Consider the following 27940-nt stretch of genomic DNA (forward strand, 5'->3'; position numbering starts at 1 on the left):
TTTTTTTAGTCAGTTTCTGCGTAAGAAACAAATATACAATGAGCCACCAAATGTCTGTACCACACTTATTTTAGTTAAAATTAGTTAGTATGCTTTTTGGTGAATTTTATTAATGAATAAATTGTAATTCAATTGTAATTTGTAATTATTTCTAAAATTATTTCAATTCTTTTAAATAAAAAGTTTAGCGCTTTAGAGAAAATACAATAACACATTTCACTAGTAAATAAAAAAATCTACAATTTTTTTTTTTAAATCAGTATAACAATAGGACTAGGTTGAACATTTATATAATATACTTGTATTAATAATTGTTAGGTTATTTTTAAAAATAATATTTGATGAGTTTGATCCTGAAGTTTTTTTTTTCTATTTTTAAATTCTAATATGATTTAAAAATAAAACAGGACCCAAAGAGAGGTTTATTTTATTTATCTATATATCTATCTGTCTATTTACCTGGTTATTATATTTTTATTAATTTACATTTTTTTCTTAATTATATTTATTTAATTCAATTTAATTTGATTCACTTTTAAAATAGTTCTTTAAAATCCATGGTGGCAAATTTCCGGAGTTTCATTTTTCAAGTCCCGCCTACTTTTTTCTGACATCTCTGATTGGACAGCTTATCAGTCATTCACGTCACCTCGGCGACGTTTATAATCGACGCGCCAACGTTCGCGCTTCTATATGGACCAATCAGCGTTCAGCCGTTTTCCATCAGCCAATCAGCGATGGGGACAGTGAGTGGCGTTTTGTTTGGATGTTGCTGTGAAGAGACGGGAAACCAGTTGGATAAGAAACATGGCAGCTTAAAGCGACATTAACGCTAAAACCTTGTATATTTTTATGTTGGTAATTCAGAAGTGTTGTTTAATTTAGTTAATAGATGCTGTACGAAGTGTTTATAAAAGTAGTTTTGGCTGCAGGAAAGCAGAAAAGGTGGAAATGGAGCTAAGCTAAGCTAACTAGCTAGCAACTGACAACCTGTTGTGTATCTGTTTACACAGGTGATGCGATCTAGAGGTTAATTTAAAAACATAAAGCTAAAGTTGTTTATCCTTCTCTTCAAAACTTAAATGAATGCAGCCTAGCGTAAAATACTCTAACGTTCGTGTTTACTGTGTTTTTTTATTTTTCCAGAATTCAATCTGGAATGTTTAGAATCACTAACCGAATCCAATAATCCGATGATTCACTTGTCATGTGAACTCTGGCTTCTTCTGCACCTCACTTGGCTATGAGAGTTCCTGATGTGTGACTCAGACCGAGAGCTGGTTGAAGATGTACTGTCCTTGAGAAATCAGTTGAGAAGAACCGAGAGGAGCCTCCAGGCTCTGGGAGAACAGTTAAGGTAAGAACAAATGATTCACAAAGAGTCGATTCCTGTAATGAATTGTAAACAAATGCAAGACAAAATATAAAGAACAGTATTAATCAGATCCACGGTTACTTTTAGCTTGTTTGGAAATCTTGAGGGAAGCTGTGGCTTCACGGTTAGAGAAGCAGCTTTAGGACCAAAGGGTCGCTGGTTCCATTCCCAGGACTGGCTGAAGTGCCATTGAGCATGGCACCTAACCCCCAACTGCTCCAGCAAGAGTGGTGGCATAACTTGTCTGATTAGCCAAAGAAAAACTGATGATGTGATTATTGGTTCGGGTGGTGCTCGGCCAAAACTAAACTAGAAATCCTAAAAAAAAAAAAAAACCTCCACCCTGAAACACGTTAAGGTGCATTCAGTCTCCAGCACGTAGTTAGGCTTGATATTTAGGATTTCTATTTCTGTCCCATCTGACTCCCACAGAAATACTCCTGTTCTGTCCAAATACCAGGACAATGCGCAGAATCCCATCTCATCTAGTTCCCGTGTTCAACATAGAGTTCATGCATATTTATATCTTGTGTGTGTATGGATATAGATAAATCTTTATTGTCATTGTCACTTTTCCAGAGGTACAATGAAATTGAAGGTGCTGTTGACTCATTATGAGTTATAGAAAGAAAAAAAAGTGGAGAACAAATAAAGTATAAAAATAGATAGTAAAGTGTACAGAGTTGCACTGGTAAAATGGTATAAACAGAAATCTATTGTATGGTTCTATATGTACACGGATTGCACTTAAAATAGTACAAACAGAATTGTTTTGGTTCTGTATGCACACAGATTGCACTGATAAGAAAATTGCACATTGGCCAAGAATAGTTCTATTGCACATTTGAGTTTAAAGCCATGATTGCTTTGGGATATATAAATTTTATAATTAAAAAAAAAAACTGACCTCTTATGATTTCCCATCCCACATGCCCACTTCCATTGACTCCCCCCCCCCGTCACGTGATGGATAGTGAAATTGTCTCCCATCTCACGAGAATCCCACAGGAATCCCAAAACACTGTTAGACTCAATTTGAGCTCACGCCTGTTCATGTTCATGAACCTCTGCCTCTGTTGATCTTAAGTGACCTGTAGAGTGAAAAATGGATGCCAGGAATTGCATCCAAACACAAACAAGTATTCTGGATCAGAAACCAGTTTTCCAAACGGGTTTTTCTGAGCAATTGAATAAACTTTTGTTAAAGGAACAGTCCACCGTATTTCCATAATGAAATATGCTCTTATCTGAATTGAGACGAGCTGCTCCGTACCTCTCCGAGCTTTGCGCGACCTCCCAGTCAGTCAGACGCAGTCAGACGCGCTGTCACTCCTGTTAGCAATGTAGCTAGGCTCAGTATGGCCAATGGTATTTTTTGGGGCTGTAGTTAGATGCGACCAAACTCTTCTGCGTTTTTCCTGTTTACATAGGTTTATATGACCAGTGACATGAAACAAGTTCAGTTACACAAATTGAAACGTAGCGATTTTCTATGCTATGGAAAGTGCGCACTATAATGACAGGCGTACTAACACCTTCTGCGCGCTTCGGCAGCGCATTGATACGGAGCTCAGATATCAGTGCGCTGTCAAAGTGCGCAGGTGTTAGTACGCCTGTCATTATAGTGCGGACTTTCCATAGCATAGAAAATCGCTACGTTTCAATTTGTGTAACTGAACTTGTTTCATGTCACTGGTCATATAAACCTATGTAAACAGGAAAAACGCGGAAGAGTTTGGTCGCATCGAACTACAGCCCCAAAAAATACCGTTGGCCATGCTGAGCCTAGCTACATTGCTAACAGGAGTGACAGCGCGTCTGACTGCGTCTGACTGACTGGGAGGTCGCGCAAAGCTCGGATAGGTACGGAGCAGCTCGTCTCAATTCAGATAAGAGCATATTTCATTATGGAAGTACGGTGGACTGTTCCTTTAAGGCTACAGCTTAATCTGTTGTATTTTTAAATTTTTTTAAAAATCATGTTCTACATATCTTCCAGGTTATTTGTTCAGGAAAGGAATAAAACAGTCAGGTGCTGCCCCTATAAATAAGTTTGACTTGAAGTGTTTCGAGATTCTGGTGTTAATTTCTTGGTTGGATGGTGTTCTTTGTTCCTGTGAGATGTCCCAATGAAGGGGGAAAAATGTCCGTGATCTCGGATACTGATGCAAATTCAGGACCCCAAATCCCAGAATGCAATGCAGCTATATGATGGTTCAAGTTGAGGATGGTCATTATGATTACAGCAGCAGTTTTATTTTCTGATTTTTCTTTCTTTTCAGCCAGTCAGAAAATGACAGCATTGATAGCATCGCTGAGCACAAAAATGGGAGCGGATCAGACCGGTTCCCAGGTCACATCACCGTCGATGATCTTCACAAGCCCAGTGCTGTGAAGGCATCATGTCCAGGAAGAGTGGCGAGATACAGCACTCCAAAGGCAGCAGAGCAGAAAACCTGTGCAAGAGCGCATAGCTCTGACTGTAGAGTGAGTCTGAGTGCGTGTGTGTGCGTGCGTGCGTGTGTGTGTTAGTTACACTTTCAAAGGATTTTGTTTTCTCGCAGCTCCGATCAGACGGAGACATGGAGAACGAAGTGGCTCAGCTCAGGAGGAAGCTCGGCTCTGTGAGGGAGGAGAACTCGTCTCTGGTGCTGGAGAACAGGCAGCTGATCCGCGATCTGGAGGCCGCACAGCTTGAGATCACCAGCTCCAAGTCTAAGGTACCACAGTCTAACCCAGTGGTTTTCAAAGTGGGGGCCGCGGCCCCCTGGGGGGCCGCCAGGGGGTGCTAGGGGGGCCTCAGAAAGTTGGAGGGACGATAAAAAAAATTGCGAAAAGATTTTTAAAATAATTATTCAATATATTATAATTAGTTTTTTAATCATTATTATAAAATATAATTATTATTAATAATAATACATCATATTGAAACGTTGTTTGCCATGCTCATCTCTCCGATTGCCTGTGATGTTGCGGTTTGTGCCATTTATCAAGCTGCTTTGCTCCTCAAGCTAGCGTATTGCTAGCGCAAAATGGACAGGTTTTTGAAGAAGAGACTGAAGGAACAAACCAACAGCCCTGCTGTGGAGGACACTGCTGCGAAAAAAAACTAAGAAGTCCTGGCCAACTAAAATCCGAAAATATGAGGCAGCATACATTAAGTATGGCTTTACAGCCTTACAGAAAAATGGCCATGATTGCCCGAAATGCGTCCTCTGTCTGGAGACCCTGTCCAACGAGTGCTTAAAACCTTCGAAACTTCAGCGTCACTTGGTACAAAAACATCCGACAGATGCCGAAAAAACAGTCGATTTCTTCAGACGCAAAGAAGAGCATTTGGTCAGGCAATCTGCTGCATTCACCCAGCAAGCTACTGTCCCCGAGCGGGCCCTGAAGGCATCATTTTTAGCCTTGTACCACATTGCTCGTGCTAAAAAACCTCACTCAATTGGAGAAGATTTGATTTTACCAGCCACCAAAGACATTGTCCGAGAATTGCTTGGTGAGGATGCTGCCAAAAAAATCGATGCTGTCCCACTCTCTGATAACACCGTGAGCCGACGGATTGGTGACGTGGCTCAAGACGCATCTGCTCAGCTGTTGGAGCAGGTGAGAGCCAGCGAATACTTCGCACTTCAGCTGGATGAGAGCACAGATTTATCCAGTCAGGCCCAACTGCTTGTGTACATCAGATTTATTTCACAGGAAAGATTTGTGGAGGAAATACTACTTTGTAAAGCATTTGAAAGAAGAACTACAGGGAAAGACATTTTTCAAGTTTTGGACGATTACATCGAGTCTAACGGATTGGACCGGACCCGTTGTGTGTGGGTGTGTTCGGACGGAGCCGCAGCAATGACCGGGAAGATCAGTGGAGTGACCGCGCTCATTAAGCAGAAGGCCCCGCATGTCGTGGCCACACACTGCATGCTCCATCACGAGGCACTGGTCGCAAAAAGGATGGATAACGAGTTGAATCAGGTACTACAGGAGGTTATACAAGTAGTGAATTTGATTAAAGTCCCATGAAACACAGACTTTACCCTGCTTTGTAATGAGATGGGCGCTCGTTTTGAGGGGCTGCTGCTTCACTCGAACGTGCGCTGGCTGTCACGGGGCGCAGTTTTGAACCGTGTCTATGAGCTGCGGAAGGAGGTTGCAGAGCTCCTCTCATCTGAAAAGCATCGGTTCACCGATGCAACCTGGATCCGCAAACTTGCAGACATGTCAGACATTTTCCAGCATCTAAATGTACTGAATCAAAGCATGCAAGGACGTGACACGTACATACTCCAGGTGCAAGACAAAGTGCGTGCTTTTTCCAAGCTCCAGGAGGGAGTTACAGAAATGTTCCCACTACTTCACCAGGAGCTCCTGTCATGTGGTGATTTGGGCTCCGTCTCTCCATTGATCCAGTCCCACCTGGAGAACCTCCAAGGATATTTCAAAGACTATTTCCCTGACCTCGAAAACACACATTTAAACTGGGTTAGGAACCCCTTTGCCCCCGGGGTCAGTTCAAGTCTGGACTTAAAGTCACAGGAGGAGCTGACTGAGATGACAAACTCGGGATTTAAAAATGGACTTTGAGGCTCTTCCCCTGTCTAACTACTGGCTACATGTAGGAAAGGACGATCCCAGCTTGGCTGACAGGGCATTGAAATGCCTTCTCCCTTTCGCAACAACCTACTTGTGTGAGTCTGGCTTTTCAACTTTTAAGGCACTCAAAACCAAACATAGAGCACGTCTACATGTGGACAACGACATGCGTATGGCACTGACGGAGATTAAGCCCAGGGTTGACAAACTATGTAGGAGCCACCAAGCCCATTCCTCCCACTAGTGTAAACCGTCTGTCACTCCCAGACACACACACGCACACAATTGAGAGTGGTTTGATTTCTTTTGTGCTGTTCTTATCAACAGTTTTTTGAAAAGTTTATTGTTCAGTGTGAAAATATTTGTGTTGAAAACATGTTAGTTAATAATATTCTTATGCTAAACAAATGTAACAATTATTGAATATTGAATAAAAGTAAGAGAAAACATTCTAAAAGTTGATGTTTCTTTACATATTTTGTAGCACTGTCTGTGGGTTTGCAAAGGGGGTCCCCGACCAGAAGCTAATGCTATTTGGGGGGCCTTGGCATGGAAAAGTTTGGGAACCCCTAGTGTGTGTGTGTGTGTGTGTGTTAGTTACACTTTCAAAGGATTTTGTTTTCTCACAGCTCCGATCAGACGGAGACATGGAGAACGAAGTGGCTCAGCTCAGGAGGAAGCTCAGCTCTGTGACGGAGGAGAACTCGTCTCTGGTGCTGGAGAACAGGCAGCTGATCGGCGATCTGGAGGCCGCACAGCTTGAGATCACCAGCTCCAAGTCTAAGGTACCACAGTCTAACCTATCGACTCCCTGCCCTCCTGAAATGGCTCTGGAGGTGTGATTTGATTCCATACGTTGATGGATTTCCTTTTGAAACAGGAAGTTAGAGTGAAATATTTGAAAGCCCACAGTGTTCAAGACACACCACAAGTAGCTTAGTGAAATATTGAGGTATTTCACCTGACGTCACAGGGTCACGTGACGCCCCGGTGTCCGCCATTTTGGACGGCAAGCTACATACTAACGCTGCAGACCGAGAGGGAGAACCAGCTTGAAAAAAAACGTGTTACAGACACCTAGAATCGATTAATTTGTCAGTAAGCGGTCTATAAATAACCATGGTGTTTGCTTGTTGTGCTGTGAGCTGCCACAACAGACAGGGACAGCGTGCAGGACGCTCCTTTTACCGGTTTCCTACTGACCCAGACAAGAGGGCCAAATGGATTGCAGCTATGAAGAGACAGGATTGGGAGCCAACTTGCGCTTCTCAGAGCGCGGATCTTTTTTTTTTTTTTTTTTTTTTTTTAATATTGAAAGCATCAAGTCATTACAAAACAAGTAGATAAAGTGACATCAGACATAAAACGCAATAACAGAGGCTAGAAAGAAACGGGACAGAAATAAACGGGGAAATTACGTAAAAAGAAAGAAAGAAAATAAAAAGAGCGCGGATCTCCAAACACATGAGAAGCCTATCTTACGCACATATCACGCGGACTCCACACCTCCAAATCAAATCAAATCAAGTTTATTTGTACAGCGCTTTTAACAATAAACATTGTCGCAAAGCAGCTTTACAGAATTTGAACGACTTAAAACATGAGCTAATTTTATCCCTAATCTATCCCCAATGAGCAAGCCTGTGGCGACGGTGGCAAGGAAAAACTCCCTCAGACGACATGAGGAAGAAACCTCGAGAGGAACCAGACTCAAAAGGGAACCCATCCTCATTTGGGCAACAACAGACAGCCTGACTATAATATTAACAGTTTTAACAGATATAACCCTCAACTGTCCTCATGGGGCCGTCCTTCACAGGAGTGGGGCGATAAAACTCCGACCAGACACAGGGCACCAGGATGGATCAAGCAGGTCCGAGGGGCAGAAGAGGCCAGCATCTCAATCCCAGGATCAACATGTAACTCAGAGGGACAGATGGGGGGGGGGAGAGAGAGAAAGAAAACACGTTGTTAGGTATGCCCTAAAAATGACAAGTATTAAATCTGTGTGGTAGGCTCGCAGAGACGAGAGTCTTTACATCAGGCATAACACACAATGGCATGTTAATATGGTAAAAAATATATCATGACCTGCTCTGGCTGGATGCTTGATTGGGTGATGGGAGCACACTCCTCAGCAATGATGAGATGCAGATGGGACCCTTAGGCCTGGCCAAGACAATTCAGTTACATTTCACCGGGTCTGGGACATGCGACAGAATGTCTGACGGCCGATTCCCTGCAGGCTACGATAGCCAGTCGAGGTCCCCACCGTCTCCACCAAAAGATTTCCTCTTGACTCCATGTAACTCAGAGGGACAGATTTGGGGTGGGGGGGAGAGAAAGAAAACACAGGTTGTTAGGTATGCCCAATGTCACCTGAATAAGTAGGAACAGTATACATATTGCACCGAGTACAAGCAGGGACTCCGGCAACTAACTATGACAGCATAACTAAAAGGAGAGAGCCAGAAGGTAACACAGGCATGAGGGGCCCCGGGACATAAAGCAGCAGCCACTACACTGTCAACAAACTCGAGTGAGCAAGCGAGTGGGGACTGACAGCATCCATACATCCCAGTTTACCAAAACACTCTATGTCTGAGGACCCTCCAGATCTACACCTTTACCTCATAAACACCATTAACAAAAGGCTTGACTAAACAGATATGTTTTCAGCCTAGACTTAAATGCTGAGACTGTGTCTGATTCCCGAACATTACTTGGAAGGCTGTTCCATAACTGTGGGGCTTTGTAAGAAAAGGCTCCGCCCCCTGATGTAGCCTTCACTATACGAGGTACCAGCAGATAGCCTGCACCTTTTGATCTAAGTAGGCGTGGCGGGTCATAGAGGAGCAGAAGTTCACTCAGGTACTGTGGTGCGAGACCATTTAGTGCTTTAAAGGTCAATAGTAGTATTTTATAATCAATACGAAATTTGATTGGGAGCCAATGCAGTGTGGATAAGACAGGCGTGATGTGGTCATATTTTCTAGTTCTAGTAAGGACTCTTGCTGCGGCATTTTGAACTAACTGGAGCTTGTTTATGCACTTATTGGAACATCCAGACAGTAAGGCATTACAATAATCCAACCTGGAGGTAACGAAAGCATGGACTAGTTTTTCTGCATCATGCAATGACATTAAATTTCTTATCTTTGCAATATTTCTGAGATGAAAGAAAGCTATCCGGGTGATGTTATCAATGTGAGTTTCGAATGAAAGACTGGGGTCAATAATCACTCCGAGATCACTCCACACACGCATCGCGTCTGAAGTCATAACTCATCAGGGGAAATCGTGTCCGCATTGGCATGTTCAAAAAACAACCTCGCGTCAACAATGATACCACACGCAAGAAAAAAAACAGTCAGGCTACTCAACAACCAACCTGGCAGCAGCAGTCGTTGTCAAGTAAACACAACGCTTCGGATATGCAAATGCTTCCCGTTACGCACGATTGCTATGTCAATAAACATCATTTTGCCAATATTTTAGACACCCCCCCCCCCCCCCCCCAACATTTCCCAAATCATGTTTTCAAGGGATCTCATGTCTGTTTCAGGGGATCTCGGATCCCCCGAGTAACAAGAAAGTGTTGTGAACATAGCCTACCTTGTACCGTTTCAAACTGCTGGGGTCATCCTTCATCAAACTGTTGACTTCTGTCGACAACCTTGGCTCCATACCAAGGCTGGGTAGTGTTTATGATAAAAGACAGATCCAATTTAACACGAATCACAGCTTACTTTCTTGTTAAAACGCGCAAAGGTCTCCACCATCTCATACCACCTTGCACTGAAGGACTTAAGCGTGCCGTCCAAAATGGCGGCATCACGTGACTTGGTCACGTGAGTGAAATACCTCAATAGAGACTAGCGAAGTGAGAGCTTTTTTTAAATATATAAACGGGCTCATGAATGGCTAGTTTAGAGCAACACCTGCTCTGGGGGAGGGATATGCATATTTATGATTTTTAGAGAGCATTTAATTAGATGGACAGGATGATGAGCTCAAGTACAGTTGTGTTCAAAATAATAACAGTCCAACGTGACTAACCAGATCAGTCACTATTTTTTGTAGAAATTATATTACTACATGGCAAATAATTTACCAGTAGGTGTAGTAGAGTCCAACAGACCCAACATTCATGATATGCATGCTCCTGAGTCTGTGTAATCGAATAATTAAGTGAAAGGGGCGTGTTCAAAATAATAGCAGTGTGGAGTTCAATTAGGTAATTCATTCTGTGAAAAAACAGGTGTCAATCAGGTGGCCCTAATTTAAGGATAAAGCTAAAGTACATGTTGTACATGCATTTCTCTCTGAAAACCTGAGAAAAATGGGCTGCTCCAGACATTGTTCAGAAGAACAGCGTGCTTTGATTAAAACGTTGATTGGAGAGGGGAAAACGTATAAAGAAGTGCAGAAAATGATAGGCTGCTCGGCTAAAATGATCTCCGGTGCTTTAAAACGGACAGCAAAACCAGAGAGAGACGTGGAAGAAAACAGAAGACTACCATTCGAATGGATCGAAGAATAGCCAGAATGGCAAAGACTCAGCCAATGATCAGCTCCAGGGTGATCAAAGACGGTCTGAAGTTACCTGTGAGTACTGTGACAATTAGAAGATGCCTGTGTGAAGCTAATCTATCGGCAAGAAGCCCCCGCAAAGTTCCACTGTTAAAAAAAAAAGACGTGCTGAAGATGATACAATTTGCCAAAGAACACATCGACTGGCCTAAAGAGAAATGGAAAAACATTTTGTGGACTGATGAAAGTAAAATTGTTCTTTTTGGGTCCAAGAGCCGCAGACAGTTTTTCAGACGACCCCCAAACACTGAATTCAAGCCACAGTCCACTCTGAAGACAGTGAAGCATGGTGGAGCAAGCATCATGATATGGGGACGTTTCTCTTACTGTGGTGTTGGGCCCATTTATCGCATACCAGGGATCATGGATCAGTTTGCATATATCAAAATACTTGAGGAGGTCATGTTGCCTTATGCTGAAGAGGAAATGCCCTTGAAATGGGTGTTTCGACAAGGCAACGACCCCAAACACACCAGTAAGCGAGCAGCATCAGGGTTCAAGACCAACAAAATTAAAAGTTATGGAGTGGCCAGCCCAATCCCCGGACCTTAATCTGATAGAAAACTTGTGGGGTGACATCAAAAATGCTGTTTCTGAGGCAAAACCAAGAAATGCAGAGGAATTGTGGAATGTTGTCAAATCATCCTGGGCTGGAATACCTGTTCACAGGTGCCAGAAGTTCTCAGAAACCGTGGTTATACAACTAAATATTAGTTTAGTGATTCACAGGAATACTAAATCCTTAAGATTTTTTCAGTTTATACAGTAAATATTTGGAGTTTGTAATGAAAAATGCAGACACTGCTATTTTTTTGAACAGCCCAATGGTCATTTTTCTTCATTTTCTGTAAAGTAATTAAAATATTCATACATTTTTCTTCATGTTTTGATGTAGAATATAATGTGCAGTGTTCCTAATGCATGGAAATAAAAACTATTATAAGGATTTTGAGCTTTACTCACGTTTTTAAACACACTGCTATTATTTTGAACACGACTGTATGTGTCACAAAATATAAAATTTAACTTGTAATATCTCAATAGTTTTTTTTTTTTAACTATTGTATTTGTGTCCACAAGCGACTCAAAGCTTTGAAACGCTAATTTTGAAATCGGGCATATTATATCCTAAATACAGTAATGATAATATACAGTCTAGGGATGGCATGATACCAGAAATAGTAGTCTGCAATGAAATTTCACAATTCTTGATATAATAGTGCTAAATAAATAAATTCCATGTACTTCAGTATACACTCACTGGCCACTTTAACCAAAGCTCTTGATTTATATCTGCGTGATTTTATGTCAAGTGATTGGCTCATTAGAGAACTGCATGAAACAGCAGGTGGATGTACGGGTGTTCCTAATAAAGTGGCTGGTGAGTGTACAGGCCTTGTATTAAAAACATTTGAATATTACAGTAAAACTGCAGTGGTGCTGTAGGGAAAAAAGTGTCGTGTTTTCAGAATTTTGGCATCGACTTGGTGGCATAGTATCAGGTTTTATGCATCCAATGCTCTTGAAACGTTTTCTGTAATGTACTGGAGTTGTTGTCGTTATACATTCAATCATTCTGCCTCGTTTTGTTCTGCAGTTGCGTGTTCTAGGTTGCACCGTCGGCGCAAAGACCTCCAGTGTGTCCATCATGACGGAGCAAATCCTGGACTTGGAGGCACAGCTGGAAGCTCAAGCCACAGCTTTACGGTAACTTTTTACTGTTCTTCAGTCAAAATGGCTGCCAATAGATCATTCAGGATTTCAGAGTTTCGTTCCGATTGTTGATCGGGCCACATTTTGGCAGGAACAGGTTCCAATTTACTATATACACTACCGTTCAAAAGTTTGGGGTCACCCAGACAATTTTGTGTTTTCCATGAAAAGTCACACTTTTATTTCCCACCATAAGTTGTAAAATGAATAGAAAATATAGTCAAGACATATTTTTCTGGCCATTTTGAGCATTTAATCGACCCCACAAACGTGATGCTCCAGAAACTCAATCTGCTCAAAGGAAGGTCAGTTTTATAGCTTCTCTAAAGAGCTCAACTGTTTTCAGCTGTGCTAACATGATTGTACAAGGGTTTTCTAATCATCCATTAGCCTTCTGAGGCAATGAGCAAACACATTGTACCATTAGAACACTGGAGTGAGAGTTGCTGGAAATGGGCCTCTATACACCTATGGAGATATTGCACCAAAAACCAGACATTTGCAGCTAGAATAGTCATTTACCACATTAGCAATGTATAGAGTGGATTTCTGATTAGTTTAAAGTGACCTTCATTGAAAAGAACAGTGCTTTTCTTTCAAAAATAAGGACATTTCAAAGTGACCCCAAACTTTTGAACGGTAGTGTAGTTCCAAGTAAATCTGGTTTTAGCAGCTAAAAAACACACGTGGAAATTTTTTTTTTTTGTTTGTTTGTTTTATTTCTCCAAAAGTGTGCTAATGAGATGATGGCTAGTGATGAGGAATTAAAATAGGAGTAAAATACAGCCTGTGTGTTGTAGAGAAGCGGACCTGAAGCGGGCAGCGAGCGAACAGACTGCGCTGCAGTGTAACAGAGTGATGGAGAAACTCAGACAAGAGCTCAACACGGTGAAATCGGACCTGTGTGATAAATCTCAGCAGTGGAAGCGGTAAGGGACGTGTGTGTTTGAATGTGAGCGTGTAGAATTAATTTACATTAAACTGAAGAAAACTAATTCCTTTTTTTAAATAAGGACGGAGCAGCAGAGGAACCAGGCTCTGAGAAATGCAGAGAAACTCTCTGTGGCTTTCAAAAACTACAAACACAACGTTGCTGAAAAATTAAAGAAGGTAGCGCACAATCCTCAGATTTCGCCAGACTTCTGAAAGGGCTGATGATATTTTTTCACACGTTTTTCCTTTTATAATTAATCAGATTTATTGATTTTGTTCCTCTTCGTCTGAGAGTGAATAGTGATCTCTGTTCTGGATGAAATTAGACTAAACTAAGATAATACCACCAAAATAACCTCCACCGTGTCTCTCTGATGCAGGTGATGGAAAACAAAGGCAAGCTGAAGGCGAGTTTAATCGAGTGTGACTGTGAAAGAGAAGAGCTGGAGAAAAGATGTACAGCGCTGGAGAGAGAGAAGGAGAGAACGAGTCACAGTCTGAGGTAACCATAGAAGTCCAACGTCCAGCTGTGAAGCATAAACTATTGAATATCTCTTCATTTTATAAAGTTCTGGACTTTCGAAAGAAGTAACATGTTGATAAATTCTTGCTCTAACACTCCGTGCTCTCTTAGCATGGAGCTGAAGGAGGTGCGAGTCCATTCCGAGGCGCTCTCTGCCGAGCGTCAGGAGCTGCAGGGCCGAGTCCAGGAGGCGTCGGAGCAGCTGGGTCGACTGCAGAGGGAGATGGAGCAGAAGGAGACGCTGCTGAAGGAGGCGGAAGGACTCAGGAGGGAGAGGGAGGACCTGCGACTCCTCACAGCCTGTCAGGAACAGAGGCTGACTCAGACTCACAGGGACATGGAGCAGGCCAGAGCAGAGCTGGCCAGTCTGGAGAATGTTCTCGACTTGTTGCATCTCAGAGAGGTGTGTGCGTGGGTGGTCTCCTACAGGTCCTGCTAAGTATACATGATTTATATGTGAAACCTGTCCTGATGTGGTCTCTTCTTTTTCAAAAGTGCACTAGGATTTCCTACACAACACTGTAATTTGCACAGGCCACGCCTCCTTCCCTTAGTCTGGCTAACGCGACTTCAAAGCTCTGCGAGCATTTGGTCTGGCAAAGATATTAAGCCCAACCGTTTCCCAAAGTGCGTGGTTGACCCGCCTCCCTGAAATGCCTGTTTGCTACTGGTCGAAGCCAGAAAAGGCTGTGACGAAGCTTAAACCAATCACATCACGCTTTCCTCTGACGTATGCGACGCGACGGGGCTAACTGTTAGATTAAACTCTTACCGAAGCCGGTCGGGAGCAAGGCGAAAACATCCTTCCTTTCAATAAATACCTCCAGGGCTGCTCTTTGCTCCGTTTTCAATGAGAACTTGCTCCATGTTCGTAATGTTTCTAGTGAATGAAGCGCTTCCGGCATAGATTCTGTAAACAATCTATGGCTTCCGGTCGCAGTTCTACTACATCACTGCCTTGAACACGCCTCTACCCAGGGCCGTTGGAGATGCTCAAAGTTGATTGGCTCCTGATTTTTCGGGAGCTTGGAAGAGCTGTAGATAGCTTGCCTTGCCAGACTAAGCTCGCAACAGGCCCTCGTGTTGCGTCACACTTAGGATGGGCGGGACCAGGCTATCCTTCCCTAAGACTTAAACAAAGGCCACGCCTCCTTAAACTCATGCCTCCTTCACTCAGACAGATGAGGAGGCTCTGCCTCCCTCCTAGGAGACCAACAGAGGCCACACCTTCACTTGGAATGACCAAGACAACCCCTTCACTGAGCCTAACACACAGGCCACACCTCCTTCACTGATGCCCATTTTCCACCAAAGCAGTTCCAGGGCTGGTTCGGGGCCAGTGTTTAGTTTGGAACCGGGTTTTCTGTTTCCACTGACAAAGAACTGGCTCTGGGGCCAGAAAAACCAGTTCCAGGCTAGCACCAACTCTCTGCTGGGTCAGAGGAAAGAACCGCTTACGTCAGCGGGGGGGCAGAGTTGTTAAGACCAACAACAATAACAAGACCGCGAAAGATCGCCATTTTTAAGCGACGAGAAGCAGCAGCTGTACAAACGCAAAGTCATTTATTATTATTGTTGTTGTTGTTGCTGCTGCTGCTTATTCCGTGTTTTTGCTTCGATATTCGCGCCAAGGTTTATGCAAACGTAGCGACGTAACTGACGTATACAGCGACGTAATGACGTGGCTTCCCTTAGCACCGCAAGCTATGGAAAAGCAAACTGGTTCTCAGCTGGCTTGCAAATTGAACGAGTTGTGAACCAGCGCCAGCACTGGCCCCGAACCAGCCCTGGAACTGATTTGGTGGAAAAGGGGTATGAGACTCTTACAGAGACCACACCTCCTTCAGTGGGACTGACCTATAGGCCACACTTCCTTCACCTTATGCCTCCTTCACTCAGACAGATGAGGAGGCTCTGCCTCCCTCCTATGTGACTAACACAGGCCACGCCTCCGGCCCTGGGACGGACTGACCTATAGGCCACGCCTCCGGCCCTGGGACTGAATCCATGTTGTCTTCTGCGCAGTGTTGTATTCTGTCATTTTATCAATCATGTTATCTGCATATGTAGAGAAATCCACAGATGGTGTCAAGGTTATATTACAGAAAAAAAAACAATAATGGGCCTGGACGGAGTTGGTGCTGAGGTTATTTCCCTATATCGGCCTCTTTTTCAGAATCGAGATGGAGCGTTGTGTGCGAATCCGTGTCTTTTACCCTCGCTGACTTTGACTGCAGTCACAGAGAATCTCCAGCACAAATCAGGTGTGTGTGTGTGTGTGTCTACACAGTTACATACATTTTCATTTATGGTGCTAAACAGCTCCATGAGGGGGACGGTTAAAGGAGACCTAATTTTGTGATTAATTTCTAAGTAAATTAATGTTTTTTTTCTTGTTTAAACAAAATGATCAGTATGCACAAACAACCGAGCAAATAAAAGCTAATCAAATAGATATACCCTACCATGCTGGCAATACGTGTAGAGTTGAATAATCTTGACTATTTCTGACCCAAACCCTAATATCAAGAATAATGAGTTCTTGATGTCTGTCCATGAAACACGCATTCATTCAGTGTTGTGGTTTAAATCTTAACAATCAGCCGTCTGTAAAATGAACCCATGGTCTCGTTTCTGTGCTGAATGAATGCAGTGGGTGAGCGATATCAGAAGCTGCTGGCGGCACTACAGAGCGTGGAGAAGGAGAAGGCGAGGCAGGCGAGCGCTGCACAGAGCCTGCAGGAGAGACTGACCCGGGCGCAGGAGGAGATCTCATCCCTCCAGACCTCCATCACACAGAGAGCTTCTCACTACCAACAGCTTCACAACCAGCTGCTGGATAAAGCTGCTCAGGCCACCACGCTGGAGAAGGAGGTGATTCATTCAGTGTTGTGGTTTAAATAAGTACATAATAAAGGTGATAATTAACTAGTTTTTAATAATTTGTGATACTCAAAATGGTATCTAACATTACATAAGGAAGAAAGCCTGAACAGGGTAAGAGCATAGGGTAGGGCATGATACTGTACCCTGGGTTAGGGCCAGGAGCAGCTTGACAGTGCTGGGTCTTGAACGCACAACCTTCTCGTTAGTAACCTAGGGTCTTGACCAGAAAAGCACAGAAAGAAGTTGTTTCATTAAATAAATACATACAAGTTAAATAGTTTTCTCTAACGAGATGTTTGTGATATGTCGGAAAGGAGTCTCCAGTGTCCGTACCCCCCCCCGACACACACACACACACTATTTATTTAAAACAGCGGGGGCGGCACGGTGGTGTAGTGGTTAGCGCTGTCGCCTCACAGCAAGAAGGTCCTGGGTTCGAGCCCCGTGGCCGGCGAGGGCCTTTCTGTGTGGAGTTTGCATGTTCTCCCCGTGTCCGCGTGGGTTTCCTCCGGGTGCTCCGGTTTCCCCCACAGTCCAAAGACATGCAGGTTAGGTTAACTGGTGACTCTAAATTGACCGTAGGTGTGAATGTGAGTGTGAATGGTTGTCTGTGTCTATGTGTCAGCCCTGTGATGACCTGGCGACTTGTCCAGGGTGAACCCCGCCTTTCGCCCGTAGTCAGCTGGGATAGGCTCCAGCTCGCCTGCGACCCTGCAGAACAGGATAAAGCAGCTAGAGATAATGAGATGAGATGGTAAATCATTGTTGTATAAGAGGAATAGAACACTTCTGTTATAGGAAAATAATCAGTAACTTTAACTCTGTTACTCCAAAAATCACTCCACAAATTTCCCAGTATTGCTCGTGCTGTCTGTCATGTTAATATCCTACAAACTCACATTGTGTGTGTGTTAAAGCTCGGGTGTGTCATTTTGGAGAAACCAGCAGAAGAAAGCTAGATTTTGAAAGCATCTTACTGATAAATTCCACCCCTCTCTTCAGCCCTCCCTCCAAAATGCATGAATGCACACTGCCTGACTACTGATGCATAAGAGAGAACATTTTGTGTGTGTGTGTGTGGGGGAGTGTCGCGTGTCGTCATTCCCAACTACCTCATGTCTCATTCACATGTAAGAAAACGCCTAACGTGATCATAATGAACACTGCTATTGTTAGTCCTCACAGCTGCTGACTAGCTCGCTAGCTTTAGCAATATGTCTGCCTAGCTTTGTGAAAAACTCTGGTCATGCGCAACGAGTGCACAGGTAGACAAACAGGTAACCCATCCAGTCATTTCATCTGAACCAAATAAAATGATTGGATGAGCTTTTTACAGCCCTGTGACTACCACAGATGACACACCTTTTTATTTATTTTCTTGTTATTGTCCGAGCATCTGATTTATTAATTGCTGTCAGGATGTTAAGTACGGATACCGAAATGAATTTGTGTAATGAAGTCTGATGTGCGTCCTGATGTGTTTCTGCGCAGCTGAAGAAGAAGAGCTTGCGTCTGGTCGTGGTGGAGAAACAGCTGCAGGAGAAAAGTGCTGCTTATTCACAGGCTGCTATTAAAAACAGCCAGCTGGAGCAGAAGATAATGGTAACGCACACGTGCACGTTGGTCAGTTTATGATATTACCATGGTGTATTTTCTAACATTATTACTGTATCAATCAAAAAATAAGAAATATCAATGAATTTCATGATGTATGAATATATAATATATATGCATCACAATGTTGCCTATGTAATTAAAAAAAAAAAAAAAAAAGACATTTTAAATGGCGCTAACAGGAATGGTCAGTCAGTGTATTGCTGCCACGCCAGAAAAAGAAAAACGGATCAGAATCACATTATAATGTGAAAAGTTTCTTGTTATAACAAGGTAAATAGTATATTGTTATAACATGAGTTGACACCAGGCCATGTCGGCCTCTCTGATGATGAGCAGGCAGATAATGTGACCCGAAGATGTCACGGAATGTAAAATCCCGACCTCAGACCTGCGCTGGTATCTCAGTTCAAGGAAGTGGCAGACTGAATGGGACGAATGTCTTTCTTGGAAAACAAATTGTATGAAATCAACCCTGCCATCAAGAAGACACTTTATTATTCTTACTAGATGTCCTATTGGTCATTCAAGGCCTTTTTTCTTTTTTAAATATATTAAACGGTGAAGAACTGCCATCATGCCATTTCTGTAGGATCTCTCTGACAATCCAGCATGTTTTACTTTGTTGTCCTGGTCTAAGCAGCACACGGGAATGATTGATTGATTTTATTCTCAAAGTACTTTGATGTTTTTAACAAGGTGCCACCACAAAGTTTTAGAATTTATCACGTGTGTCTCCAAGAATTTAATTTAGTTATTTGTTCATTTATGTAACTTTTATTTGTTTTATTTATGAAATTAATGAATGCAGAAATTATAGTACCTTTTTAGAAATGCTCTTGCTATGAAATAGCCTTAGGTGCTGACATGGATTAAAAAAAAAAAAAAACTAATTCACCCACCTTAAAGGGATAGTTCGGGATTTTTGACATGAATCTGTATGGCATCCCCATCAATAGTGTCGTGCAAACACGGTGCGGTGTCTTTGCGCCTGCAGCGGTGCTTTGCCTGTGCTGTGGCTGAAAATAGTTCCAGATATGAATTGGTCTAGTAAATCCCTTCGTGTTAATTTGCATTGATATGTGTACTCGATGTGAATGTACAAGTCATGAGAAATAATTATAAAAAATCTTCCGAAAGAGCCGGCTCCTTATAGTAAGGCCCAATCCCAATTCTAATTTCTACCCCTTCCCCTCCCCCTTCCCCTTGGCCCTTCCCCTTGAAACTGAGCTACAAGGGATAGGGCTTGAAATTCAACCCTTACGTATTGGGATAGCCCTTCAACGATCGCATACGTCATCGCGTACCTCCGTCAGCGTTTACGTTAGCAAAACGTGACCAAATGCGTCATTGGCTGCGACCAGCCGCTACAGTCAGAGCCAGAGGCAGAACCAGAAATCTCTGCTGGCAGGGTGTGATTTGTTAACTAACACCACTGAATGGGATATCTTTGGTGCTTCGTGCACCACATCTGACAGAATGAGGTGTCAGAACACTCATGTAAACAATAAAAGCGAGAATAACAGAACAAAACGTACGCAGTCAAGCAACCGAAAACAATACTCACTCCCAAAGCTTTTTAGCAGCAGCTTGGATTTCAGAAATCACTGCTCATTCTCAGCTCGAAAGCGAATCAAGCGGCGTGTTTCCTCTGGATAACAACTTAAAACACGTAAATAATGGAGAAAATACATTTATGACAATCTTTCGCCGCGGGAACCGCCATCTTTCTGAAATCCGCATGAAATCTCGTTGAAATCCGCATGGCATTGTGGGAAATCACTCAAACCCCTTCGTTCGGAGTCAGCTCCAGGAAAATCTCCGTTTGGAGGGGTACAGAAGCCCTTCCCCTACCCCTCCGCGTTAACTGGGATTGGGATACCCCTACCCCTTCACGTGAATGCGCAAAATGGAGGGGAAGGGCCAAGGGGTTGGTCCAAGGGGTGAAATGGGATTCGGCCTAAGAAGAGCCAAAAGAGCCGAAATTCCCATCACTAGTAAGCAATGAATGAAACAGCCGTGGCTGTCACCTGGCGGCAGCGCGCAGTGATAAGAAGGGAGAGAAAATAGTGCCAAGCGATTTCGAGGTCTGACTTTTTAATTTGACAACGGTTTTGTGATGCAAATATCTCACTCTTTTGAACACGTACTGTTTTGAGACGAAAAACGTTTTACTTTCGTGACCCCAACAAACTTGCCGGACTACTTTCGTCTGGACCAAAACTGGACAAGAACTGGACTCACAGGATGCTGTCAGGGGTAAGTCAGTGTGTTTGCACGACACTATTGATGGGGATGCCATACAGATTCATGTCAAAAATCCCGAACTATCCCTTTAATGTTATAAGCGTGTATGTCATAACCTTCCAAAAAAAAGCCTCATCATAAACTTTTTAGGTTATAACGTGATGCTGATCTGTTTTTCTTTCTGATGTGCCTCAGTATACTTTCGTAGAACAGAAAAAAACAAGTTTATTAAATAATATGGCTGTACCGTTTACACCATTTTTATTTTAATTATTTGAATAAATACTAATACAATTTTTTTTTTTTTTTGTATAACAGGAGCTTTGATGATTAAAAATAGGAAGTAGTAGATATAAATTGACATATGCGAAGTGCACAGAAAATAACACGAACTGGATGCATATTTATTTATTTATTTTTCGCATTTCTTTTGCTCTTTGTAGGAAAAGGAGAGCAGCATCCACCACTATCAGTCGCTCCTAAAGAAGAGACAGAGGGAATATCAGCAGGCCATGGAGACGTCCAAGATGGCCGAAACACACAGATGCAGGGAACTGGAGGACAGTGTGGGGGTGGTGAGTGTGTGGGATGTGTGTATGGGTTTGTTTGTTTTGTTTAAAATGGACACGATGATGAGTGCATCCTGTGTGTAGTTGCAGTTATCTCTGGCTCGGAGCCAGGCCGAAGTAGCAGAGTTAAAGCAGGCCGTGTCCGATCTCCAGTCAGAGAAACAGGAAGTAGAACATCAGGCTGGTTTGCTGCAGGCGTCTGTGGATCAGCTTACACAGGTCCTGAAACTGTCAGTGTTCAAGTCCCAGCAAATCACGGTGCTTTTATAAATAATAAACGTGTGGTTTTAATTTACAGGAAATGGAGATGAAGGACAAACGTAGTGAAGAAGCAGCACGTGCTTTTGAAGAGCAAGCCTTCGAGTCGGTTTCTAAGGTGTGTGTGTGTGTTAGTATAACCAGAAATGTTATAGGGGCATCTTGATTTCAGTCTGCAGTAAGTAAAGAGTAGAATTCAGTGTTGTGCTGTTCTAGGAAAATAATCAATGATTGGAATCCAGAATTAGATAGTGCCGTGCTATGAAGTAAATATTTTTTTATAGCTGTGATTTCTTTGCTTTCGCACAGCCACAGACCTCCAGATACAGGGCTCAAGGGTTCAGATAGAGACACCGAAAGATATAAAGAAATCAAAGTGAAATATTTGTCTGTTGCGTGCAGATGAAGTTAATGGCATCGGAGCTGTCGTGCTGTAAGGAGGAGCTGAGCGATGGCCTGCAGCAGGTTGAGAAGGTCAAGCAACACTACGAGAAGCAGCTGGAGCTAAAGAACTCTGAGGTCTGCCCAAGTGTGCATGTATAATAATACAGAATAATAAGCTACTTGATGTAAATAATACTAACTAATAATGCATTACATAGAAAAATAATATGCTACCTATATTATGTTACATATGTTAATATTGCATAACGTTGTAAAAAAAATACTCGATAATGGACATATTTACACACAATACATAATTTTCCAGTTTATATATATTAATGTCTTGCATGTACAGTAAATTCTTATCTAGTATTGTTAATAGTTTACACAAAGTCAGAATCAGTGAGATCATCCAATAAAACAATGCACTTGTCTTAAACTAGACTGAAATGAGAGAGAAAAAAGTTACATACTGCAGCTTTAATAATGAGTAAAATCCAGAAAAGGGATATTCTCACGCTGTGTGCACGCTTATTGTGTGTGTTTAGTTGTCAGTTCTGCAGGAGGCAGTAAGGAGCGGAGCGCTGGCCTGTGAGAGCTCCACCGAGGAGAACCTACAGCTGCAGCGCGCCATGCAGAGACAGCATGCCATGTTGCAGGAGAGCACCAGCTGCATTACACAGCTCGAGGATAGCCAGAGTCACCTGCAGAGCCAGGTACACACCCCTGTCTGGTACAGAGACCAGGACGGTGATGATAAACCGTAGATTCTGATGCCATTTCAGTCAATTTTTTTAAATTGTTAAATGTTCTGCAGGTATTCCTGCCTCTCACCCAGCGTCCCTGGGATACACTTCAGATCCACCATGACTGTGATGATCTCATCTCATTATCTCTAGCCGCTTTATCCTGTTCTACAGGGTCGCAGGCAAGCTGGAGCCTATCCCAGCTGACTACGGGCGAAAGGCGGGGTACACCCTGGACAAGTCGCCAGGTCATCACAGGGCTGACACATAGACACAGACAACCATTCACACTCACATTCACACCTACGCTCAATTTAGAGTCACCAGTTAACCTAACCTGCATGTCTTTGGACTGTGGGGGAAACCGGAGCACCCGGAGGAAACCCACGCGGACACGGGGAGAACATGCAAACTCCACACAGAAAGGCCCTCGCCGGGCACGGGGCTCGAACCTGGACCTTCTTGCTGTGAGGCGACAGCGCTAACCACTACACCAGACCGTGATGATTTAAAAAAATAAAAATAAATTAGAGGCCACTTGGAGAGTGCAGACCTCTTCCAAGGACAATAGACGTGCAAATCTGCAGCCGTGACCACTTTATATGTCTAGATATGTTTCCAGAATTATTAGAATTATGTTCCAACATGTCATCGTATTTCTACATGGGCTATATTTTATCACTATTGAACTTTACTGCCATCTACAGGATTGTAAGATGTATAGCAAATTCTGTAACTTGCAATGTTGGTGAAAAATAAATGTATGGATCTGCTTCAAAATTTAATGCATTGCTATAGCAGTGCACACAACCTAGTTCTCTGGAGGAAACCACAATTAAAGGAATGGTTTGGCCAAAAGTGAGTGCACAGTATTCATCTCATCATCTCTAGCCACTTTATCCTGTTCTACAGGGTCGCAGGCGAGCTGGAGCCTATCCCAGCTGACTACGGGCGAAAGGCGGGGTACACCCTGGACAAGTCGCCAGGTCATCACAGGGCTGACACATAGACACAGACAACCATTCACACTCACATTCACACCTACGCTCAATTTAGAGTCACCAGTTAACCTAACCTGCATGTCTTTTGGACTGTGGGGGAAACCGGAGCACCCGGAGGAAACCCACGCGGACACGGGGAGAACATGCAAACTCCACACAGAAAGGCCCTCGCCGGGCACGGGGCTCGAACCCGGACCTTCTTGCTGTGAGGCGACAGCGCTAACCACTACACCACTGAGTGCATGGTGATCTTTTTGGTTTTGCACTGGAGCTACTTGGCTGATGTGACTAGCAAATAAAGGAACATGTATAGCTACCAGGGTAGAACAGTGCAAAGTGAATGCCTAAATAATTGCACTCTTCTCTCAAGTCCCAATCATTTGGCTCCAACTATTTAATTTAAAAAACAAAACAATGTCAGTATGTAAGGTATAAAACGTCTCCATTTAATGCTGTTCTAGTAAAATAATCATTAACAGGGTGATGTAATTAAGCAGACGTGCTGTTGTTACCCTGAAGTTGATTTTCCGGTAAGAGCATGTCATAATTTTTTGTCCATTAACAGTTCTATGTTAATGACAGACAGACAAACAAACTGCACCGAAAACAGGACCACCTTGGTAGAGCAAATGATTGATTCTGAAGTTAATCATATTTCTTTGTTGATGCAATTCATTAAGTGATTGTTGTTGCACAGACGGGTATCAGAATCTGGACAAATAAATAGTGCAATCGAATATTATCAGAACAGAAGTGATGCTGTGGATTGTATTACAAAAGAAACAGTAATGGCCCTAGAACCGATCCTAATGGGACACCATATTTGGTTGATGCTACTAATTTGTTAAAGAGCTGTTAGCAAAGATTTAAATCTGGCAAGAATTTGTCTGTCATTTACTACTTTAGCCAACGCTCATTTTGTATTGTTTTCCCTGAGGATGCATCATGTTTTTAACTTTAACACGAGCACGGATTTTGGGCAGCTTTTTTTTTTTTAAATCAAGTATTTCAAGGAACACTGATACTTGCAAGTATCACACAATGTATTTATTGTTAGATGTTTTAATGAAAATTGTTCCTCAGGGATTTCCTTCTAGACTGAGTGCACAAGAGCCGTGTGATGGTTTACAAATGATTGTTTTGATAGAATTAAACTATGTAGGTTGGCAGCGTTTAAAGTAGGTCAGAGTGTGACACGCTGATACAAGACAGTGCTGATACAAATCAAATGTTTATATAAAGTGTGTAATCATTGATAAGGTGAAGTTTTCTGGAAGAGGTTTATTTAACATTTCTGGAAGGAGTCCTTTGTATCTGTTAGAGCTAAAGCTGTAACTTTTAAATTTTCCAACAGCTTGTTTCACTTTGCTTAATCTGGAGTTTCTATACTACAGGTTTCTCAGCTGGAGCAGAAGCTGGAGAGGGAGCGCACCTCCTCAATACACCAGCTTAGAAGGAAGCAGATGGAAGTGCAGGAGGCTAAGGAGGAGGTGCAGAAGAAGGAGAAGCAGACTGCTGAACTCTCTGCTTCCATAATGTGAGGCCCACACATGTGGTAGATTTCACCTTTTCAGTCATTCAAGTTATTTTGAAGGTCTTGCAGGAGCTCCATCAGTTCTGTTTAATGGACCTGACTTGTAATCACACCTGGAACTACTGGAATCAAGATCCTGTAACTCTTCTATGTTGTGTTGGATGTAAATCCATAGATGTACGTGCTGTCGCCAAAAGTATGTGGGCACCTGACATCACAAACGTATGTGGTAACCTTACAATTTCCCTTCAGTGGAACTAAGAGGCCCAAACCTGTTCCAGCAGTGACGGTGCCCCTGCGCACAAAGCGAGCTCCATGAAGACATGGTGTGTTAAAGTTGGAGTGGAAGAGCTCGAGTGTCCAACCCAGATCCCCGACACTCACCTGAAATCAGTATCTGACCTCACTAATGCTCTTGTAGCTGAAGGAACACACATCCGCAGCCACGCCTCAAAATTTAGTGGAAAGCTTTCCCAGAAGAGTGGAGCTCGTTCTAACAGAGGAGTTCCTACCATGTGTTGATGCCCATGGTTTTAGAACGGGCAGATGTTCTTATACTTTTGGCCATATAATGTGCATTTATTTGCATTTTAAAGCCCTAGGTGACAGACTTGCACTGACTTGGCACTTTTTGTGCAGAGAACATATTTCTTTTCCTGTATATTTAGTAATTTTTTTTTTTTTAATGTAATAAAAAAAGACTCGTAATACCATAATATATTCGTAATGTGACCTATTAAATCAATTTCTTGTTTATAAAGTCTGTTTACTGTGTTTTTTAATAATTTAATTTATAAATCTAAATTACTTTTTAAGTTTATAACTTTTTTTTTAATAACATTTGAAAGCTGCAAAAAAGACAAGTCAGCATTTTCTTTATAGCTCTATTTTATGGGAACGTGTTTATAGACATGGGCGTGGCACTTTTGTGTGCATGTATGGTTTAGACGTGCGGAAATGCTGCATCCTGGTGTAACGGAGTTTGATTAAGGCTTTTATTATTCTGCAGAAATGTCTTTCACCAGTAATCTGCCTTGTGATGTTGTCAACACGTTCCTTTTCCTTTACCCACAAAACACATCTGTGTAGCTGGTATTGAAATTCCAGCCTCTGGCTATGTGTGTGTCGTTCTTGGTGTCCCACAGCGTCTTATGACTGAGTCAGGACTTGCTCACATTGTCTCAACAGCTGCGTATGTCCATATAAATATCGAGCCCTTCCTTGTTTTCCTCAGCAGTAGAACTCTGATTGCTCTTCTCTTGAAGATCAAGGCAGGGAAGAGATTTCTGAATGCCTTCCTGCTGAGTTTTGTTTAGTCGGTAAAAACAGTTTGCTGTAGATTCTTTTCTTTTCAACAGTAATTATGACTTTTCTGTTTAATGTACAATGTTTTGGATTTGTGCATGTGCGTTTTACAGGAAGCTGAGCTCTGAGATGAAGGCATGCAGAGAGGAGCTTACAGACATGGAGAAGGAGCTGCTGCAGCTGAGGAGGGACAGCAGCGCTAAAGCCACACAGCTCAGTCAGATGGAGGAGACGCTGCAGGAGACCAAGGGCATGCTGGATAAGAAGAGTGAAATGGGTATACGGTGTTCATCTCCGTCGTTTTGTGACCATCTTTTCTACTGTTCTACTACAGAGCTGTAGAATCTGATGTGCTGTGATTTTTGCTCAGTGATTGACCTGGAGGAGAAGCTCCACCGGAGCGAGATGGACAGGAGGAACTCTCTGCAGCGGGCTCATTTGCTGGAGGAGCAGTTAAACACGGTACGCGGTGAACTGACTGACACACTCGGCCACCTGGAGGAGCTGAGGGACGTCCTGCAGAGGACTCAGCTCTCCGCCGACCAGCAGCAGGCCACCATTCATCAGCTCACCACAGAGCTCAGGTGAGGCTCCTCCCCTCAACTGCTACGCTATTGGTTGAGGAGAACACTGGTGAGGCTCGTCTGGAGTGACCTCACTGACCCAAAAGCGTGTAGGCGTGGGGTTGTCTTCTGGCGCTTCACCGTCAACCGGGTCAAGCATCAAGGTCTCTCACGCTGCTTTTAATCAGATAATTGTGAAGTCTGGGAACTTTTATCAAGTTTTTAGGTTTGTTTTTTTAAACAAGAGTTTTATGCAAATATATTTGCCTAGATCTTTTTCTGAATAATAAATTGCTTGATATGGTGCTTTAGGATTTAAAAAAAATAAAATTGATACATGGTGCATGCCCCGCCCTTTTTAAAAAAATTAATCTGTTACAAGACCTGCATTTGCATATTGTAACATGATTGGCTCTGATGTTTTATGATGCAATAACACTTTTTTTTTTCTTTCAGCATGTTTAAGACTAAGGCAGGTCCATTTACTCAGTAAATTCACAGATAAAATTGTTACCCTAAAAATTTGTATTATTTTATTTCTTGCCTTTCCTTCCTTTTTTTTCTTTCTTGCCTTTCCCTTTTTTGTCTTCTTTTTTTTCCTTCTTTTTCTTGCTGTTCCCTTTTTCCTTTTTTTTTTCTTGCCTTCCCCTTTTTCCTTCCCTCCTCCCTCCAATTTGACACGGACCTGCTGTTAATTCGCTCACTTGTTTTTAGCAAGCTGAAGATTCTCCACATCCAGCCTTCACTGTAGACTCCAGCGCACACACTTCACATGTGACAGAAATAAATGCTGGATTTGTATCAGCAAAGGAAGCTCCGAGTCGTCCATGATTCACTTTTCTGCTCGCGCTGGAGCAGTGCCCTCACACCAAGCACAGTCAGTTTCCTGAGTAGACTCAAAGGAGGCCATTTTGTATCCTTGCTCCTTCAAAATGGCTGTTCAGGATCTGCTTAAAAACCTGTAATGCTCTTTACAGTACATGTACACATTTTAAGTCATGAATGCAGTGTACATCAAGGAAAATGTAGATCCTTACAATGTCCCATGAAAAACACAGTCACATTATTCCACTGAAGTCAAAAGTTTTTTGCCAGCG

The 27940-nt window shown here is 42.7% G+C and overlaps 1 protein-coding gene and 1 long non-coding RNA gene across 7 annotated transcripts in view; one reads left to right on the plus strand and one right to left on the minus strand.

The window, feature by feature from the left end:
* Window positions 1-27940, minus strand: part of LOC132871904 (uncharacterized) — a 79652-nt gene that overhangs the window by 49903 nt on the left and 1809 nt on the right. The gene's annotated exons all lie outside the window — the stretch shown is intronic.
* ccdc18 (coiled-coil domain containing 18) overlaps window positions 771-27940 on the plus strand; it is a 44189-nt gene continuing 17019 nt past the window's right edge. For 3 of the 6 annotated variants that reach the window (XM_060906504.1, XM_060906505.1, XM_060906508.1), the window contains exons 1-21: window positions 771-1013; window positions 1147-1357; window positions 3658-3862; window positions 3940-4095; window positions 6604-6759; window positions 12165-12274; window positions 13081-13209; window positions 13294-13390; window positions 13594-13715; window positions 13848-14139; window positions 15913-16000; window positions 16390-16610; window positions 18114-18245; window positions 20927-21058; window positions 21137-21271; window positions 21351-21428; window positions 21713-21829; window positions 22243-22410; window positions 24836-24978; window positions 26394-26557; window positions 26651-26864. In XM_060906504.1, coding sequence (XP_060762487.1) covers window positions 1257-1357; window positions 3658-3862; window positions 3940-4095; window positions 6604-6759; window positions 12165-12274; window positions 13081-13209; window positions 13294-13390; window positions 13594-13715; window positions 13848-14139; window positions 15913-16000; window positions 16390-16610; window positions 18114-18245; window positions 20927-21058; window positions 21137-21271; window positions 21351-21428; window positions 21713-21829; window positions 22243-22410; window positions 24836-24978; window positions 26394-26557; window positions 26651-26864 — 2960 coding nt within the window. In that variant the 5' untranslated portion in view covers window positions 771-1013; window positions 1147-1256. Of the gene's footprint in view, window positions 1014-1146; window positions 1358-3657; window positions 3863-3939; window positions 4096-6603; window positions 6760-12164; window positions 12275-13080; window positions 13210-13293; window positions 13391-13593; window positions 13716-13847; window positions 14140-15912; window positions 16001-16389; window positions 16611-18113; window positions 18246-20926; window positions 21059-21136; window positions 21272-21350; window positions 21429-21712; window positions 21830-22242; window positions 22411-24835; window positions 24979-26393; window positions 26558-26650; window positions 26865-27940 lie in introns of those variants that run through there. The other 3 variants (XM_060906506.1, XM_060906507.1, XM_060906509.1) reach the window with 2 other exon arrangements.

The sequence above is a fragment of the Neoarius graeffei genome, chromosome 23 (genome assembly GCF_027579695.1).
Source record: "Neoarius graeffei isolate fNeoGra1 chromosome 23, fNeoGra1.pri, whole genome shotgun sequence".
Lineage (NCBI taxonomy): Eukaryota > Metazoa > Chordata > Actinopteri > Siluriformes > Ariidae > Neoarius > Neoarius graeffei.